General features: G+C 41.5%; 1 protein-coding gene across 2 annotated transcripts in view; it reads right to left on the bottom strand.

The window, feature by feature from the left end:
- Positions 1-2466: 2466 nt before the first annotated feature.
- The window catches only part of myo5aa (myosin VAa), a 52200-nt gene continuing 38168 nt past the window's right edge, over positions 2467-16498 (bottom strand). Inside the window, exons 30-44 of one of the 2 annotated variants that reach the window (XM_041033695.1) lie at positions 16239-16247; positions 14622-14722; positions 14391-14447; positions 13115-13195; positions 11239-11437; positions 10501-10566; positions 9765-9858; positions 9483-9632; positions 8992-9146; positions 8442-8531; positions 8068-8218; positions 7667-7949; positions 7362-7536; positions 7109-7189; positions 2467-6462 (exon numbers count right to left, since the gene is read on the bottom strand). In XM_041033695.1, the coding sequence (XP_040889629.1) occupies positions 6310-6462; positions 7109-7189; positions 7362-7536; positions 7667-7949; positions 8068-8218; positions 8442-8531; positions 8992-9146; positions 9483-9632; positions 9765-9858; positions 10501-10566; positions 11239-11437; positions 13115-13195; positions 14391-14447; positions 14622-14722; positions 16239-16247 (1845 nt within the window). In that variant the 3' untranslated portion in view covers positions 2467-6309. The remainder of the gene's footprint in view (positions 6463-7108; positions 7190-7361; positions 7537-7666; positions 7950-8067; positions 8219-8441; positions 8532-8991; positions 9147-9482; positions 9633-9764; positions 9859-10500; positions 10567-11238; positions 11438-13114; positions 13196-14390; positions 14448-14621; positions 14723-16238; positions 16248-16498) is intronic. The other variant, XM_041033704.1, reaches the window with a different exon arrangement.

Below are 16498 nucleotides of genomic sequence, written 5' to 3'. Positions count from 1 at the left end.
AAGAGTTGAACAAAGCATTTTGGGATAATCCCCTTTCCCCTGATAAACTTATGCATAATATTTAAATTTGGCTGGCTTAGGGATCATTAACATTTCATCTACTATAATCATTAAATCAAATCTAATCACAGAGTCACAGAGGACATGTTGTAAAAGTCTGTGCTCCATTTGATGAGGACTGTTCAACGCAATTAATATTTTTCTTACAAAAGAGGTTTCAATGTTTTACACAGACAAATTCAAACTCTAGTAATTTTTTTCTGGATTATTTTTGGTCTGATGATTTTAATTTAATTCTAGCAGATAACAACTTCAACAGTTCATTTTAATATTATGTAAAATAAATATTGAGAGTTTTTTTTTCTCAATCACAATCCATTTTGTGATCATTTTGTGAAATGTTGTTGCTCTTGACTGGTGACGGTCACAGGAGACACTCTGCACTGTGGGACTGGTGTCTGGTGAGTTGTTGACAAAGAGCCACAGATTAGGGGCTGTCTCACTGGCATGCATCTATCTCATCTAGGTCCTCATGACTTTCTGTGTGTGTGTGTGTGTGCATATGCCTAGAAAGTTCCAAGATGCATTAACACAGCTGCATGTGATCCAAAACACCAAACACTGACACTGTTTGCAGTGAAATTATTTTAGGCAGCTGTTTAGTGATGAGAGGCTGAAAGGAAAACATTACGCACCACTTCCACGCAGAAGGAGCAGTAGTTGATGGGCTCGCTCTTAATGTAGATGTTCATTAGAGGACTGGGGTTCCCGCAGCTTTCGCAGGGGCCAAAAGTGGCCGCCATGAATGTCTGGTCACACATGGCTGCAGATGATCACCAACGCGCCTGCGGAAAACACAGACACACAAACACAAATGTTAATTCAGTCAGTTATAGACAACAGGTTGGAGATATCTTTGTTAATTAATGATTGGGGCTCTTTGTATTTCTTGTGCTGGATTGTGACCACTTGGCCTGTGCGTGTGTGTGTGTGTGTGTGTGTGTGTGTGTGTGTGTGTGTGTGTGTGTGTGTGTGTGTGTGTGTGTGTGTGTGTGTGTGTGTGGCCCAGGAGATAAGTAGTTGGTAATCTACTCCAGCCTGATCCTTCTCTGAGCTCCAGAGGAGAGAAATGAAGCACAGCTATTCTGGGAACTGCACATGACAAACACTTTGCAAGTTCTAATTACCCCTGAAAATGGTCATTTACCACTTAGATCTACATTTTATCACCACTGTGATATGTACCAATGTACTGCACCTCTATTTGAAGCGGTAACTTGTTTCCTAGTTGTAATTTTCAAACAATATATCTTACAAAACCCAGTAGAGTCATGGGGAAGAGAAGCTAACATGTACATACTCAGGAAACTACAAGCTTATTAAGAAACTGAAGTTCATCATCATTACATGTTTAGTCCAATACCAAGATGATACATACAGTGTGTAGAATGTGGAACAGGATAAAGTGATACCATGTGATTATATCAGCCATTTGATCCACACACAGACTGATCATATCTGATGATCCCTGTTTCCATTTGTCCTCAGTAGTTTGAATTTATGAACTTGACACTTTCTGTTCAGGTAATTATCTTTTTTTTTTTGGGGGGGGGGGGGGGGGGGGGGGGTGTTAAATTTAGTTAGATTTTTTTTTGTTTTGTTTTTTTGCACTGGGGCATTTGGGAAAACAGTACGACATTCAGCACGATCAAATACAGGTCTTTTACCACAAAGGGGTATCACGAGGCATTTACTGTGAACTCTAGTTACATTTACACAACTGATTCTACAACTTAAACCTATGCATGTGAATACAAAATGCACCAACATTAGTATACTGAATCACAATATTTCAACAGTTAACAATGGCTAAAAAAAAACAAAAAACAAAACAAAACAAAGGCTAATAAAAGATGAATAATAAATCTTACCCCACAAGAGAATTTTTTTCCCTCCTCCGTACAGCAGGTATTTGTCCCAGGAGCACTAAGTTGAGTTTTCCCAGTGAAGAGGATTGTCAGAGAGGGACAGAGAGGGAACTGTAAGCTTCTTAGTAAAGTGTTTAAGCTGTGACTCTGCTCTGCTTTTACCTCCACGCTCCCGCAAGACCTGGAAGGTTATGTTTACAGCCTAATCCAGAGCTCGTTATTGATTTAAAATTTACAAAAATCCAACTGCCCGGTGTAATATTCAGCCAGTCCTGTTCCTTGCATTACCAACTTCTTGTAATATGAACTGAAAAGGATAAATTGTGAAATCTGAATTGTGCTGTAAGTTTCACAAACTGCAGGAAAAATTACTTCTCAGATACAAATAAATATATATATTTTTAATTACCAGTCATTTGATTTGGTTGTCATTAAGTTTTCTGCTACAAATAGATGTTTTTTCTGTGACTGAAAAAAATGGAGTTAAATATGGGGGAAAACTAGGAGAAAAAAAAATAATCTCCCACAAACAACCCACCAGTGCTGGATTCTTTTATTTTACTTTTACAGATTTGACAATTTATTCCAAGTTTCTTAACGGTGAACACATTCACTAAGCACAGCTACCAGAAACTACAAACAGTCCAGTTTGTCAAATGTACACATGGGTTTAGAGAGGAAACATGTTGGTCCTGGCTTCAGCCAGTTACCACAAGAGCTGGGGTGATGATATATCTTCTGTTTTTAATGATTTTTCTTTCTTTTTTTTTCTTTCTAAATGGCACAATCAACACTAGTGCTGATAAGAACAATGGTAATTTATAATGTCTACGTCATATCATACAACCAACTCTCTCTTTGATGTCAAAACGCAGAGTGAAGGAATGAAATTTTCTCTTGTTTGAGAGCCCAAGAGAAGCCCAGGGGAAGCAAGACGCCGCGGTTCGGCTCAACAATACGAACTGATGAATGAACTCGTACGTTTTTTTCCTCCTCTGAAACTAGGCCAGCCACAAGGATAGTCAGAGTCTGAGAAGGCTGGGTATGCGTCCACACTGACTGAGTGTATACTTTCTTACCTATGGCTTGCATTAATTGATAGTTTAATAAAACAGCAAGAAAAATCACTGATCAAGAAAAGGAAGCGCCCAGTCCTACAGGGAATGTGGTAGAGGAAGCTTTAGGGGCCACAGCTGTGTAAAGAGGGAGAGAGAGAAAAAAAAAGCTCTTATTTGTGACATATGTCTTTTTACAGCCCATTTCCATCTATTATTTATCCTACTTCCTCTGCAATGTTTAAAAAGTGCATTTTGACAGCAACCCATATGTTACACCAAATTTAGGACAAAATGACACCTCATCAAAATAGAAATGATCACATTTAACAACTTATATTCATTTTACACTGGGAAAAAAAAATACTGCACTGACTGAAAAAAAAAACAATGCCACAATGTTGATAATGTGTGTAAGTCATTCAGATAGCAAATAATTCAGATAAGGCTTTGTTCACAATGTGCAGCTAAAATCATGATACACTTCATTAACATTATTAAACATTCATATGATTAATTAATTCCTTCAGCTACCGTCTCTGTCTTCAGATATGTACTCTTTACACAGACCTTAAACCACCTTTAAATCCAAACAAGGTGACAAAAGGCAGATGGACTACAATGGTCCCAGTGTGAACACATGGATATCAAATTTTTTTCCAAAGACAAGTGCAACACAAAACTATTTCACATACTAAATTCTCTTCATTCAACTTACAACGTGTTTTCATCTGTGGCTCGTTCTTGTCAGAGTGAGAGTGGTCTGCTTTGTGGCTTAATGAGCTGCTTCATTTCAGATAAAACTTTATTTCTCAGCACGTGCTGCATCGCTGATGTTTCCCTAGTTCTCGCCACTGTAAAATATTTTGCATCTTTGCTTGGTTTTTTTTGCTTCAGAAGACTTGTTTGTAAGACTAAGCTTTCAAAAAATAAAATAAAAAATAAGTACTGAGTTCAGTTTTGGTGACCATTCACAATCTCCTATGCATGTAAGCACCTCAAAATAAAAACAAAATATTTCTATCAAAGTGAAATTTCGTTGTTAAGGGATAAGGTCACTGGGCAAAATAAGGTTCACACGTGGGCAAGAGGCAAATGTGGTTGGCTACTAATACTAATGGTAAAAAAAATGAAAGTAAACGTATTGAACACTAGAGACAAAGGACTTTTTGTAACAACAGGTAGATTCCTGACACTCATCCAATGACTCAGTTACACCAAAAGTTAAAAAAAAAAAAAAAAAAGCTGTAGCATCATGCAGGTTAATGTCTGGTAGCTGGTAAAGCATGCAGGTTGGACGGGGGCAGCAGTAGCAGCAGCAGTGCGTGCTGTATAGCACACTGAAGCTATACTGACTCAGTGATTGATGTGGTGCAATGTCACCACCCCACCGATCCTTTGAAAAGCAAGTACCAAATATGTCTGGATATCTGAACCAAAACAATCTGTGCACAAAAGAGAAAAAACAATCTCTTACTACGTCAGTATGTTTTTGGTTATGAGAGCTCCACTAAACAAAAGGCATAGGAAGGCATAGGGGTGGACAGGCAGGGGGCGAGTAGAGGAATCGGTCCACAAAGCTGCAGTTAGTGTTAGAGTCAGGATACAGCAGAGAAAATCGTAGTAAAGCTAAACAGATCTGAGGCAAGCTCTCCCAAAACCAACTTCAGCGAAACCGCTTCTCTCCATTTTGCCCACTGACGCATGGCTATACGATACACATCATCTTAAGAACATGACAATACTGAAAATAAATAATTACACAATGATGATGGTAAAACATTTTCAAAGCTCTGACCAGAGCTGTGACCAGAGAAGGAAGTGTTCAGAGCGTGAAAACCCCTGGGGACACAGCAGTAAGTGTAATGTTATATGTGTGTGTGTGTGTGTGTATATGTTTACACACACACATATATATATATATATGTCTGTGTTCATGTTTGAGTAAATATCTTTGAGTCAGTGTGTCCTGTGACGCTCAGCTCTAGTCACAGCTGTAAACAGTAAAGACTGTAGCAGGTTAAAGCCTTGGCAGAGTTTAAGACCTTGTACCTTCCTTCTAACCTGCTACACTTCATCTGCCAGAAACGCAGGATATGACGATAAAGAAACATCTCTATGTTAAATGACCTAACAAATAATCATCTGTGCCGGCACTCGTTAAACTGTCCTATATAATTTACCTGGTACTGACGTAAACAGCCTACAGTGGAACTAAAACAGTGTTTACTAAGCTGTTCATCTTGGGAAATGATGGTCCCATCCTTCATGTCGGATGCATTTTCTGCTAAGAGAAAGCTTCTAATCTTAAAAAGGGAGGATGGGGACGGAGGCAAATGCAATAAATAAAATACATGATATATGTTATTCATATTTATATATATATTTATATATGTATAAATAATATAGTACAAGACGAGTTCTGTCTTGGCTTGACTGTGTTCAGAGAGTAAAATGACAGCATACAGAACGAAGCTTGGTTCGTGGTAACATCAACATGGGCTGGAGAGAGAGCTATCATTAGCACTCAACTGGCTTTCTGCTAAGACTCCGAATTCACTTTCAAGCCAGACTACAAGTTGCCACATTATTCCTTGTCGTGAGGTCTCCGCACCTCCTTTTGGGCCTGCTCTCCCGTACGGATACGTACATTCTCAATGGATACTGGATAACGAGATGATGACAAGAAGAAGAACTACCATAACCACTACCTGAAACACAGAGGAGGGAGCTGGGGTAACCGGGGTCGAGATCACTAAGTCAGACCCGGGTGTTGATGTCGGCATCGATCCGGTCCTGTGGCTTCTCTAAGAGGCAGGCGTTTGTACAAGCAGTGGATGGATAACGGTGTTTTACAGCCAGATTTAAACTGACAGCAGCGGCGGTGACTGTGGGTTTTGTGTGTTTTTGTGCGTTTTTGCCAGAGAGAAGGTGCACGAAAGTGTAGGCGTGCATGTGTACATACAGAGGATGTAAGTATAGTACAGACGACATGTTTAAAGTTCAGGATGTTGGGGGGGGTTGTGTGTTTATTTTAGCATGTTTTGTGTGTTAATGTCCAGATTTCTGACCAGGGACGTTGAGGAGAACTGGACACCAACAGGAGACTTTTCAATAAATATTTTGGACATAACTGCTCAAATTGTGTTAATACAAATCTGTAGTGTTTGTGACGCCCAAAAAATGTATTTATTTCTTTTGTGATGACTGTCTATGGGGCTTTTTTGGGGCCAGTGGGTGTCATTCATGTGACCTGCAATTCCAACAGTGGATGCTAAGCCAAAAAAAACGCTGCAGGGCTCAGAGTCGTCCTGCGTTGCCTTGGTTTAGACACGGGTGAGGAACCCCAGGTTGAGTGACCCGGGGATCTGGATGGTTTCCAGGGCGAGGGAGGAAGGGTTGAACGGGAAGGTGACTGGATATATCATCTTTGTGTCCATCAACAACTGGGGACTCTCGCAGCGGTCTCGTAAGCGAGTCTGAAAGGTAAAAGAAGACGGAACATAAGACAGAAATAGTTCATATGCAGTCAGATTTCATCTACAGAAAAAAAGGGCCAATTTTAAAATCATCAATCTCTGTTTAGGAAAATGGTGGTTTAGGGTCCACCAGTTTTGTAGCAGGCAGGTCGAAACGTAAATAAACTGGTCCAGTCTTCTCAAGTGTTGTCAGATCCTCAGTACCAATTTCAAATTAATATAACTAGATTCAGTTTATACTATAATTTGCAAAGTGTAACTTCATGTGAAGTGGTGTTTTCCAGGATTCAGTCCTAACTAAATAAACAAGCAAACAAATAACATACTACCATCATGCTGCTGTCTGCACTATGCACTCTGTGGCACTTTTTATACATGTAGCATTTTAATAAAAGTGCAATCTTAAAAGGCACTTTTTGTGCACATATAGGTACTTTTACAATACATATAGTATATACATATATATATATATATACATACATTTTTTTTAATCTGCAGTCTTGCATCACCTGAGTGCCACTGCAAATTCCATTGTATGCCATTATACAATGACAATAAAGGCTTCTAATTTTGTGTTTACACAGGTAGTACATAAAAGTGTATGTCCAGAAAAAGGTGTTGTGTTGATACATCAGGAGTAAATTACCTGTATGGTTCGTATGAATGCAACTGACACTCTCTCCTCGAACTCGTTGACTGGAGTGTAGAGGTTCAGGACCTTCACAATCTGAAAGGCAAGTGACACCAAAAGGCATATTAAAGACATTTTACCTACAAATACCCTGTGAGTTTTCTTTTCCTCAGGTTTTAGAAAGATTAAAGTAGAGATCACACAATTTCAAACATGACTTCAGTCAGGATTCTTTGAATGTGGTGTAGTAAATATCGTGGTGTTTTACCTGAGCAGTGGTGAGGGCCTGACACATGGAGCAGATGGCCTCGGCATCCTCGTCAGTCTTTTTCTTCACCTGCAGCAGTTGAGCGGCCTGGATCAGAGGCTCCAGGGTCTCCTTGGCTCCGCACGTCATCAGACCTTTGTCTCTGAGCCATTCCTCCAGCTGGCTCACATTGTACCTATATACACACACGCACACAATATCAAAAAAGTGGTCACAACTCAAACAAAGCACAGGAACAAAAAACAAACATCAAGAAAATCAGCCTCCTCTTGTCCTTCTCCTCTCAGGGCAGCAGCAGCTCCTACCTGATCTGCATGCCTTTGCTCCAGGAGCACATATCCTTGCGTAGCAGCAGGTTGTTGAGGGTGACGGCTCCGATGATGTAGAACTGCTGCTTCACCACCTGCTTGATGAGCTCGGGGTCGGTGCCGTGCTGACACATGGTGGAGTGGAAGGCGCTGAGTTGACGCAGGATGGAGTCCAGGGTGTAGGTGCCCTCGTCAGCGATACTGGACGTCCGCTTACGGAGACCTGTGGGCTTCACCCCTGAAACGCCCTGGATGGTCTCGTGTTCCAGCATGCCAGAGACTGCAGGGAAAACACACACACACACAAATAATAAGTATTTACAACATTCAGGTGAGATAAGAAAAAGACTGCCTATTGTCATTACTGTCAATACTGCAGTGAGAACACACACACACACCTATCATGGGCTGAAGGATGTTCTCCATGCATTTGATCAGCTGCTGATAGATCTGGATGGCCAGGTCACTGATCACCTGTCTGTACTCCGCCAGGTCGAAGTTGGACAGACAGTGTTCATTTTGCCTCGTTGTGTTGTGCTTCATGAAGGCCTGCGACACACAGACACCAGCAACAGTAAAACTTAAAATATGAGAGTGTTTAAACCAGGTGAGATCACTGTTAATGTTTATGCCTCAAAAAACGCAACTACAGTTAATTTCTAATATGTATTTATATAAATGTCTGTTTTGCTTCTTTCTAATGATGAAAACACAATAAGATTGAAATCAAAATAATAGAAACATAAGGATAAAATAAAACAGTCAGTCTCACCTCATCTCCGCTGTATTGTTTCAGACAGTGCAAGAAGCGGCAGGTGTTGGCCAACCAGAAAGAGACTGTCTCAAAGTCATCGCCTCGTTTCTGTCAGGAAGAGGAATGGACACGCTGTCGTCAGTGAACCAGCTGGTAAAAGTCAAACTGTAACTCCAGCAGACCCTCTACAAAATATCCAACAGGTAGGAGTAAGGAGTATTTCACCCAAATTACAAGAAGCATGCTTTTTGCTTACCACTTGTGATATCTGGCTATGCAAAAATGATGATGATAATGATGATGCAGATGTTTAAATTGGGTGAACTAACCCTTTAACCGTGACAAGCCTGACCCCAGAGATAACGTCATCAAATATTATTAACGATGTGCAAATCGTGGTGCACAGGCTGAGTGCAAACACATTTACTCTACAATTTGTCTTACGGAGCACATTCAAGGACAAGTAGTGACCAATCAATGATGACCCCTGCCACACACACACACACACACACACACACACACACACACACACACACACACACACACACACACACACACACACACATACCTTTAGTATCTTCTTAATACTGTTGATGGTTGAGGTGAGCAGAGTGCGGACCTTCTGGTCATCATTGACGTAGTCGGCATGTCTCAGACACATGAACAGGATGTAGGCTGGCAAACCTGGGATCAGATTGACGGCAACACCACGAGGCTTCAGTTCTAGACAGGCAGAGGAGAAATAAGTTTAGACGAGAGGTTTCTGTTGTCAACAAAAGAAAAAACTCACACGATACAGACATTTTTCAGATTTCAAACTGGACAAACCTCTCAATTTTAACATCTGCTTGTATTGTTATTAGGTCTAAAAAAAGACTGAGGCTTCATGGATTATTTCACATAAAGGCACAGCAGCTTCTACATTTAACTCCTAAAATCACAGCAGCTTGTGTGTATCAGTAATTTGTTAAATTGGAACATTGTTTTTTTTTTACATTTTTACTATACATTTATACATTTTTTGGGCAAATTTATAAAATTCCTCTCCTTATTTCTCACCCAGGATGAGGTTCTTGACCAGTTTCAGCTCATCCTCCTTCTTGTACTCCAGCATTCCCTGGAAGTCTTTCTCCCTGCGGGGAATGTTAACGGGGTGGATGGGCTCGTCCACCATCTGTCCTGGAGATGTCTGGCCCTCTGTTTGACCCGCTAGGACACACACACACACACACACACACACACACACACACACACACACACACACACAAGACAATGGCAGTCAGATAATATACCGCAAACACACAACCTCAAGCCTTTTCTTCAAGCTGATTTGCCCCGTACCTCCCATCTCTCCAATCCTCTTGGAGTAAACCTTGAGCTGCTTCTTGAGCTTGCGGATGGTTCGGTCCTGCTTCTCCAGCTGCTCCATGAGATCCTGAAAAAAACAACAGGGAGGAGTGATGGAGAGAGAGTGGAAGACATACAGAAGAAGACGAGAGAGAGAGAACAGTGAGGAGAAATGGCCTCCTCTGACTCAGACTCCTTCACACTGTCGCCCTCCAGTGGTAAAAAAACGAAGACTCCACATCAGCAGCTTAGCGGCATTAAAAGGCCTGAGGACATTATGTGTGCTACCGCCAGCAAAACGTGGAGTTTAAATGTTGGACATTCTTTTACTTAACTGTGGATAAACACAAAAAAATATAATTAAAAAAGAGAGAATAATAAGTTCTATATTCTGAGAGAAGAACTGAAAAATGCCCAAAGTGAATTCAGCTCCGTCTTGGAAAATTGGAAGAAGGCAAACAAACAAACAAAGAGGAGGGTGGGGTGGGGGTTAAATTAACATGAAAGCTGCTGGGCTGATTGTTTTATCAGAGGAAGAGAAGTTGCAGGACTCGCTGGCTGTTAGGAAAGAGAAAAAGGTGCAGAGCTGCTCCGCTGTGTGTTAGAAGACACAGCTGTAGAAAGTTAGAGCGACGCTTAACGCTTTTTCATTCAGGACCAACAACCTCAGTTAGTTCAAACACACATGCAAACACGCACACACAGGCAAACACGCGTCGTCTCTACATACAACCATCCGTCGTAAAATGATGACTCGAGCCTCTCTGGATGCCGTGGGGTCCTCGGCCATGAGTTCCTGTCAGGTGACACCATCCGTACAAATGAGTGTGTATGTGACACAGCGGTGGCCGTTTCAGTTTTTGTATTTGTGGCCCAGGTGGGAATGAGACCATCCTTCATTAACGTATGAAGGATGATCAACACTAATCCTGCGATATCTGCACAGCTGCACAGAGATGGTCCCCAAAGATGAGAAATGATGATGAAGTGGTCGGGGTCACTGTCCTGACTGACAATGTCACTTGAGTAATATTTGCATCCATCTTATTTTGTTGGTTGATGGCTTTTCACTCTGCCAAATGGCTCAACACAAACATAACTTTAACAATCAAGATCGTGCCATCCCAACCACTGAGAACAAGAAGAACAAGGCTTAAATGTAGCAAAGAAGAACTTAAATCCAGATTTAAAATTCATCTTTCTTCTCCAAGTTTCAGTGGCGGGTCAATTATCTCACTGTTGTTATAAACTTTTTTTATGTCTTAAACTCAGTCCTGTTGTTATATTAATAATCTTACCTGTATGTTTGGGATTCTGCATTTGTGTGTGTTATATTTTAATAAATATGTGTTAACCTGTAAAGCGTGAGGAGACTCGTCGTGATGTGCACTTTAGATAAACTGAAGTTGAAGTGACTTCTCTTCCTCAGCCTGCGTGTATCTGTGTGTGTCTGTGTGTTGCAGCGTACCAGGTTCTCGTTAGTGAGCCGAGTGATCTCGTGTTGCAGACTGGCTTCGATTCGGGCCTCTGGAGGCAGCTGGAGGTTTTGGGCCAAGAGCTGCTGCTGACGATTGTTCTCCTCCTTGACATTCTGCAGCTCGCCGCGCAACGCCTCCACCTCGCTATCGTAAGTTCTCCGCTGAGTCTGCAGCTGGTGCTCCAGTAACCTGGAGGGGAGGGGGTTGGGATTTAGGAGGATGAGACCAGAGGGAGGAAGAAGGAGAAAGGAGGAAGAGGACCATTGTGCAAAGGAGGAAACAAGGAAGACAGAAGATGAGGGGATGAAGAAAAGGGAACATGGGAAGTGAGAGGATGTGAGGGAAGAAAGGAAGAAGATGGGAAGAGGCAGATGGAGAAGGAATATTTGTATATGTGCGATGAAGGGAAGAAAGAACAGGGAAGAGCAAAAGAGAGGGTATAAATAAGAGAAGAAGAGGGAAAAACAGTGAGAGAGAGTACAAACATGGAGGTTTTCACTACAGCGTGGTGATGCAGGACAGCGGCATGCTGTGCAGACACCACCAGCAGCCCAGAGCGCAGCCTCTCTGAACACACTCTTTACCCTACTGAGTCATTAAGCTTCACACTCAACAAAAGTTGAACCAAGCCAAAACAGTAGTCAGTCAAAAAAGTAAACAGATGTGAGATAGTATAAGATGACGCACCGAAGATCTTGAGTCATCAGATCAAAGTCAAACAGTGTTTGTGAACAGTTTTACACAGTTTTAACGAACAGGAACAGAGAAGTTTTTGTTGCTGCATTAGAAGCAAGTGAGCTATTAGTGATGAAACACAACTGATCAGACTGCAAATCCACTTCTAGCATCAGAAGAAGAATAAGACTTACGGTAGCATTAGGGATGTGCACGATTCATCGATTCATCGTGACGCGACACTTGACGATTCAGAATCGATTCATAAATGTTCAAAATCGATTCTTTTAATAACGGAAGGAAAGTGCAGCGGTCGGAAAAAAAAAAAGTAGCGCGTGCCCCCCGGACTTATTATGGGGCCCTATGATTTCCGCTATCACTGAATCGCGGAATTGGCCGACTAAAACGGAATCTATTTTTAACGCGGAATATCGCGGAATTTGACATAATTTGAGTGCAATGCTGTTTCCGTGTGGAAGAGGAACGTGTGTCTGGGGAAAACTGCACGGAGGGAAGCAAATCTGGGTGGCACAACAAGCCCCTTCCACAGACTAAGCCCCTCCCCCTTCAAAACAATGTAAACATGGCGAAGCGGCTCCGTGTTAGTCGGCGAAAAAACACGAAAGCTATAACGTTTAACAGACTGGCATTACAAGTGAATAAAACAGGGGTAATAAAAAGATAAAGATAAATTCTACTGCACTATGTTATAAATAAACCAAAACCAAATCAAACCAAAGCTCTGTGTACATTACTGCATTATATTTCATGGAATTAATCACATTTTATTTCGGTTTTTTATTGCACACAACCCTGTAAAGTCCTATGCCAATGTCTTGTGCCCAAAACAGTGTTGTCTAACCTAAGCAGGGCCACTAAGAATAAAATAAAAGGTGTGTGAATTTGGCAGTAAAAACAGTTTTTAAATGCAAAAAAGTTTTGATTAGTCAGTAAAACTCCACTGAGGTCAAATATCAAGTGGGCCTAATTTCCACAACTGGCCAACTGTGCAGCTGGACAACATAAACAGAGAGGCAGATGTGAGAGAAACCTCTGACAGGTTGGTAAAAGCGAGGCAGAGAAAATATGGGAATAAAGAAAAACAGCAGTACACATCCTTTCCTGTGAAAAGGCAAACATGTCATGCTCCAAAAAAACAAAATCACACTTGTGCTTGAAACACAGTAACACCTGATGGTCTCCTTTAAGCCCTGATTAACCAGCCACAGCTCTCCGTCCTCATTCAGCTTATGGAAGTCTGGAGCAGCGGATCTGACCGACACACAACACAAGGGAACATGAACAACACAATAACAAAATAAAATGAGGGATGGAGGGTTGGGTTGGGTTGGGTTTTGGGGGAGGGTAGACATGTACGAGACGATGTGAACAAGAACGTGCCTACTTTAATATGAGATGTCCGCATGTTGATGTGTGTATGCTTCATTTTCGTGATTCTTGATATATCTGGTTGATACCAGCTGATGAATGTTTCATTACATCTCTGCATGCAGCAGGGGTAAAGTGCTCTCTTGTGTATATGTGTAGTCTGCTGTGTGTACTGTCCAGTTTCTACTGTGCACTAAGATTAGTTGTATTTTATAACAGTGCCACTGAGTGAGTGAGTCTGGCGCTGTATTTGCTGAGATCTGCTGACTGAACTCTGACGTCAAGTGTGTGAACAAAGAAGCAAAAAAGGAAGCAACATGGGACACACAGGTGGATAAATGTAGTGACGCACAGCACAAACTTTTAGGAAGCTTTAGAGAGTTAAAATGAGAACAGATGGTTTTAGTATCTTAAAATTTTGTTGCTTAGAAATAGAAAATTAGAAAATATTTTAGTGTGTATAAACATACACTTCCTTAAAAGTGCGCTGCACGTCTCTGCTTTAAGGAAGATAAAAACATACAGTACGAGGGTCATTTCATGCAGCGTTCATGCCAAACTCATTCCATAAAGCTGAGACAGGAGGCCTCCTACCACAGCATAAAACCTGCTGCACAGTCAGTGTGTGAGGAAGTCGCTACATGTTAATAAAAGTTCAACTAGAACTGTCAAAGCCGTTTCCCTTTCTAGCTCACACGGTTTCCATGCTTTGGTGCCACACATTTTTATTCAAACTGCTGCACTGTAAATATGGAGTTCTGCAGCATCTCCAAAGACAGACGAGAGCTGCTGAAGCCACAAAAACCCCCCAACAAAACCCTTGACACTTGACTGAAAAGCCGAATACACATTCCTTGACCGCAGTAAACAAACACCTTCTATTAGAGCATGAGTAAAACCTAAACTATAGCAAGAGCTGTTCATGCTGTTAGGGCAGAAGATGCCACGCAAAGCAACCCAAGCTTTCATCGGCACTACAACGTGAATCATTTGTAAAGTTTTTCCACCCCGTTCAGCGACAGCGTGGCCATGCATGCTCTGCTCCACGATGCATAGGCCACGTCTCAGCTGCTGTTACCTGAGCCTACTCAGGAGATCATTGACTTCCAGCGGCTTACGCATGAACCTAGGAGATCTGCACAGGACAAAGAGGTGTTCACAAACACACACACGTATACATGCACCACTCAGACAGACGTCATATTTACAATGGAACTGGAGCTTTGGTACGATTTTAAATTGGACAAACAAACATTAAAGGAGTGAGAGACACGGAGAAGAGGGGGAGCACTGGCTGTGACAAAAGTACCTGTTGGTGTCTTTGAGGCCTATGTAAGCTTGTTTGAGTTCATCAGCATCCTTCAGTTTAGACACATCCTCGACAAAGACAGACGGTTCTGTCATGGTCTCCTAGAAAAAAGGCGAGAGAAAAAGGAGGAGATATTGGTAGAAGGACAAGGTAAACGAGAAAGAATAACACAGCGTTTACACTGCGACCAGGCAGCAGCATAAACCACATCATCACCATGACTGTGAAGATTTTCATACAGGTTAGATGTATGAATGAAGACAAATGAGTCAATGGTTTCATTAATGTTTGTGTGTGTGTGTGTGTGTGTGTGTGTGTGTGTTGTTGAGGACTCCCTGCCAGCATCAGTGTAGCTGCTGGCTACGACTGTCCTTTTACACTGACAATCACGAGTCAGCTGGAGCCTCAGGCTGAGACAGTGACAAGCCATCAAATGACATCTCAGCGACAGCCGTCTATCTACGGGGAGCATCACTTCACAGCAGTGGGCTCTTTGTCAGACTTTCATGAGACAAGAGTATGTATGAGCCTGACGGTGCTGAGAGCTGAGCGTCAGCTGATTAAGTAACATGGGGAAAAGGTCGCTTGTGATCAGGGTTTCGAAAGTTTTTGAGTTGTTTGAGCAAGGTACATGTGACAGCTGTGTGAGAGTCTGATACTGAGGCAAGGGTCATTTTCTCCACATGATGGGATGCAGTTTTAAAATCATGTGTTTGGAGAAATTCACATTTTTCACAGGCCACAGTTAGAAATTCAACTTGCAGAGGGCTAAAAGGCTTCTGTAAAATGGCCACTGAGCAGAACTCTCAAAGGCGTTTAGCAAAAACAAATAATCCATAAATGCATTCAGCGTGACAAAGGAAGAGATGGACGAGATAATCAAACTACAGCCAGCAGAGCAGTCAGCAGCAGAGTCTGCACGTAGAGCCTCTTACAGTAAAAATGCTGGTCTTGTGTCGGTGCAGCTGGTTTTACTGTGGTTTTATGTCATCATCCGACTTACGGGTTTGTTTTGTTTGTGTTTCACATTTAGCCATTATTCAGTACCCTGTCATGGTTACAGTGCAAATTGTCAATGATAATTTCCATTATTTCACTATGGGCCGCTAAACATTACCCTCAGATTTAACTTGTTTAGCCACTTTCTTGCAAACTGCTCTCTTTACTTCAATCATCAATTGAGTTTATGATTTTCCAGGGCTTCCAGAAAACAGGAATTAACTTCTTTCATTCAGGGTGTGGAAACAGGAATACAGTGGTGACAGAGAGATGGAGCAGGTTTTTCCATTCTGGGAAAGGTTAAAGCCTTAACAAACATTTCATTTTAGGATCCTGACATTAAAACCTGAACAGTTGTGTTAACATTTCCTTCTATTAAACTCTTGTACTTTAGAAAACACCTGCAGCTTTATTATGTTTAAGTTGATGTCAATGAAAAATAAAAAACATCCACCGCTAAACAACCAATACATGATAATTCATGCACAGCAGTATTTTTAGTTTCAAGTCAAACTGATTCTGCTGGATCAGATTTCTTGCCTAAGGAGGTTTTATGTACACGACACACCATGAATAAAGAGTCAGACATTCATGCATGATGCAGTTTTTCAACTGTACCTTCTCATCCTGTGGGAAAGCATGGATGGAGGAGAGAAGGTGGAGACGGGAGAGTTAGACACACTGAGGGTACAGTGAAAACATTTGCAACAAACAGTGTGAAAAATATAAATGTGATTTTGCACCAAAATCTAGATCTTATTAAACAGCTCTCAGTACTGTTCATATGTCAAGAAAAAATGTTTTGTTTGTTGTTTTTGTATTCACGACAGATATAAATGCAAAGCTAACGACAAAGTCTCAGATTTTAGGGCCTGGTC

Source organism: Toxotes jaculatrix, chromosome 1 (assembly GCF_017976425.1).
Source record: "Toxotes jaculatrix isolate fToxJac2 chromosome 1, fToxJac2.pri, whole genome shotgun sequence".
NCBI classification, from domain to species: Eukaryota; Metazoa; Chordata; class Actinopteri; family Toxotidae; genus Toxotes; species Toxotes jaculatrix.
This window is presented reverse-complemented; position numbering and strand designations above follow the sequence as displayed.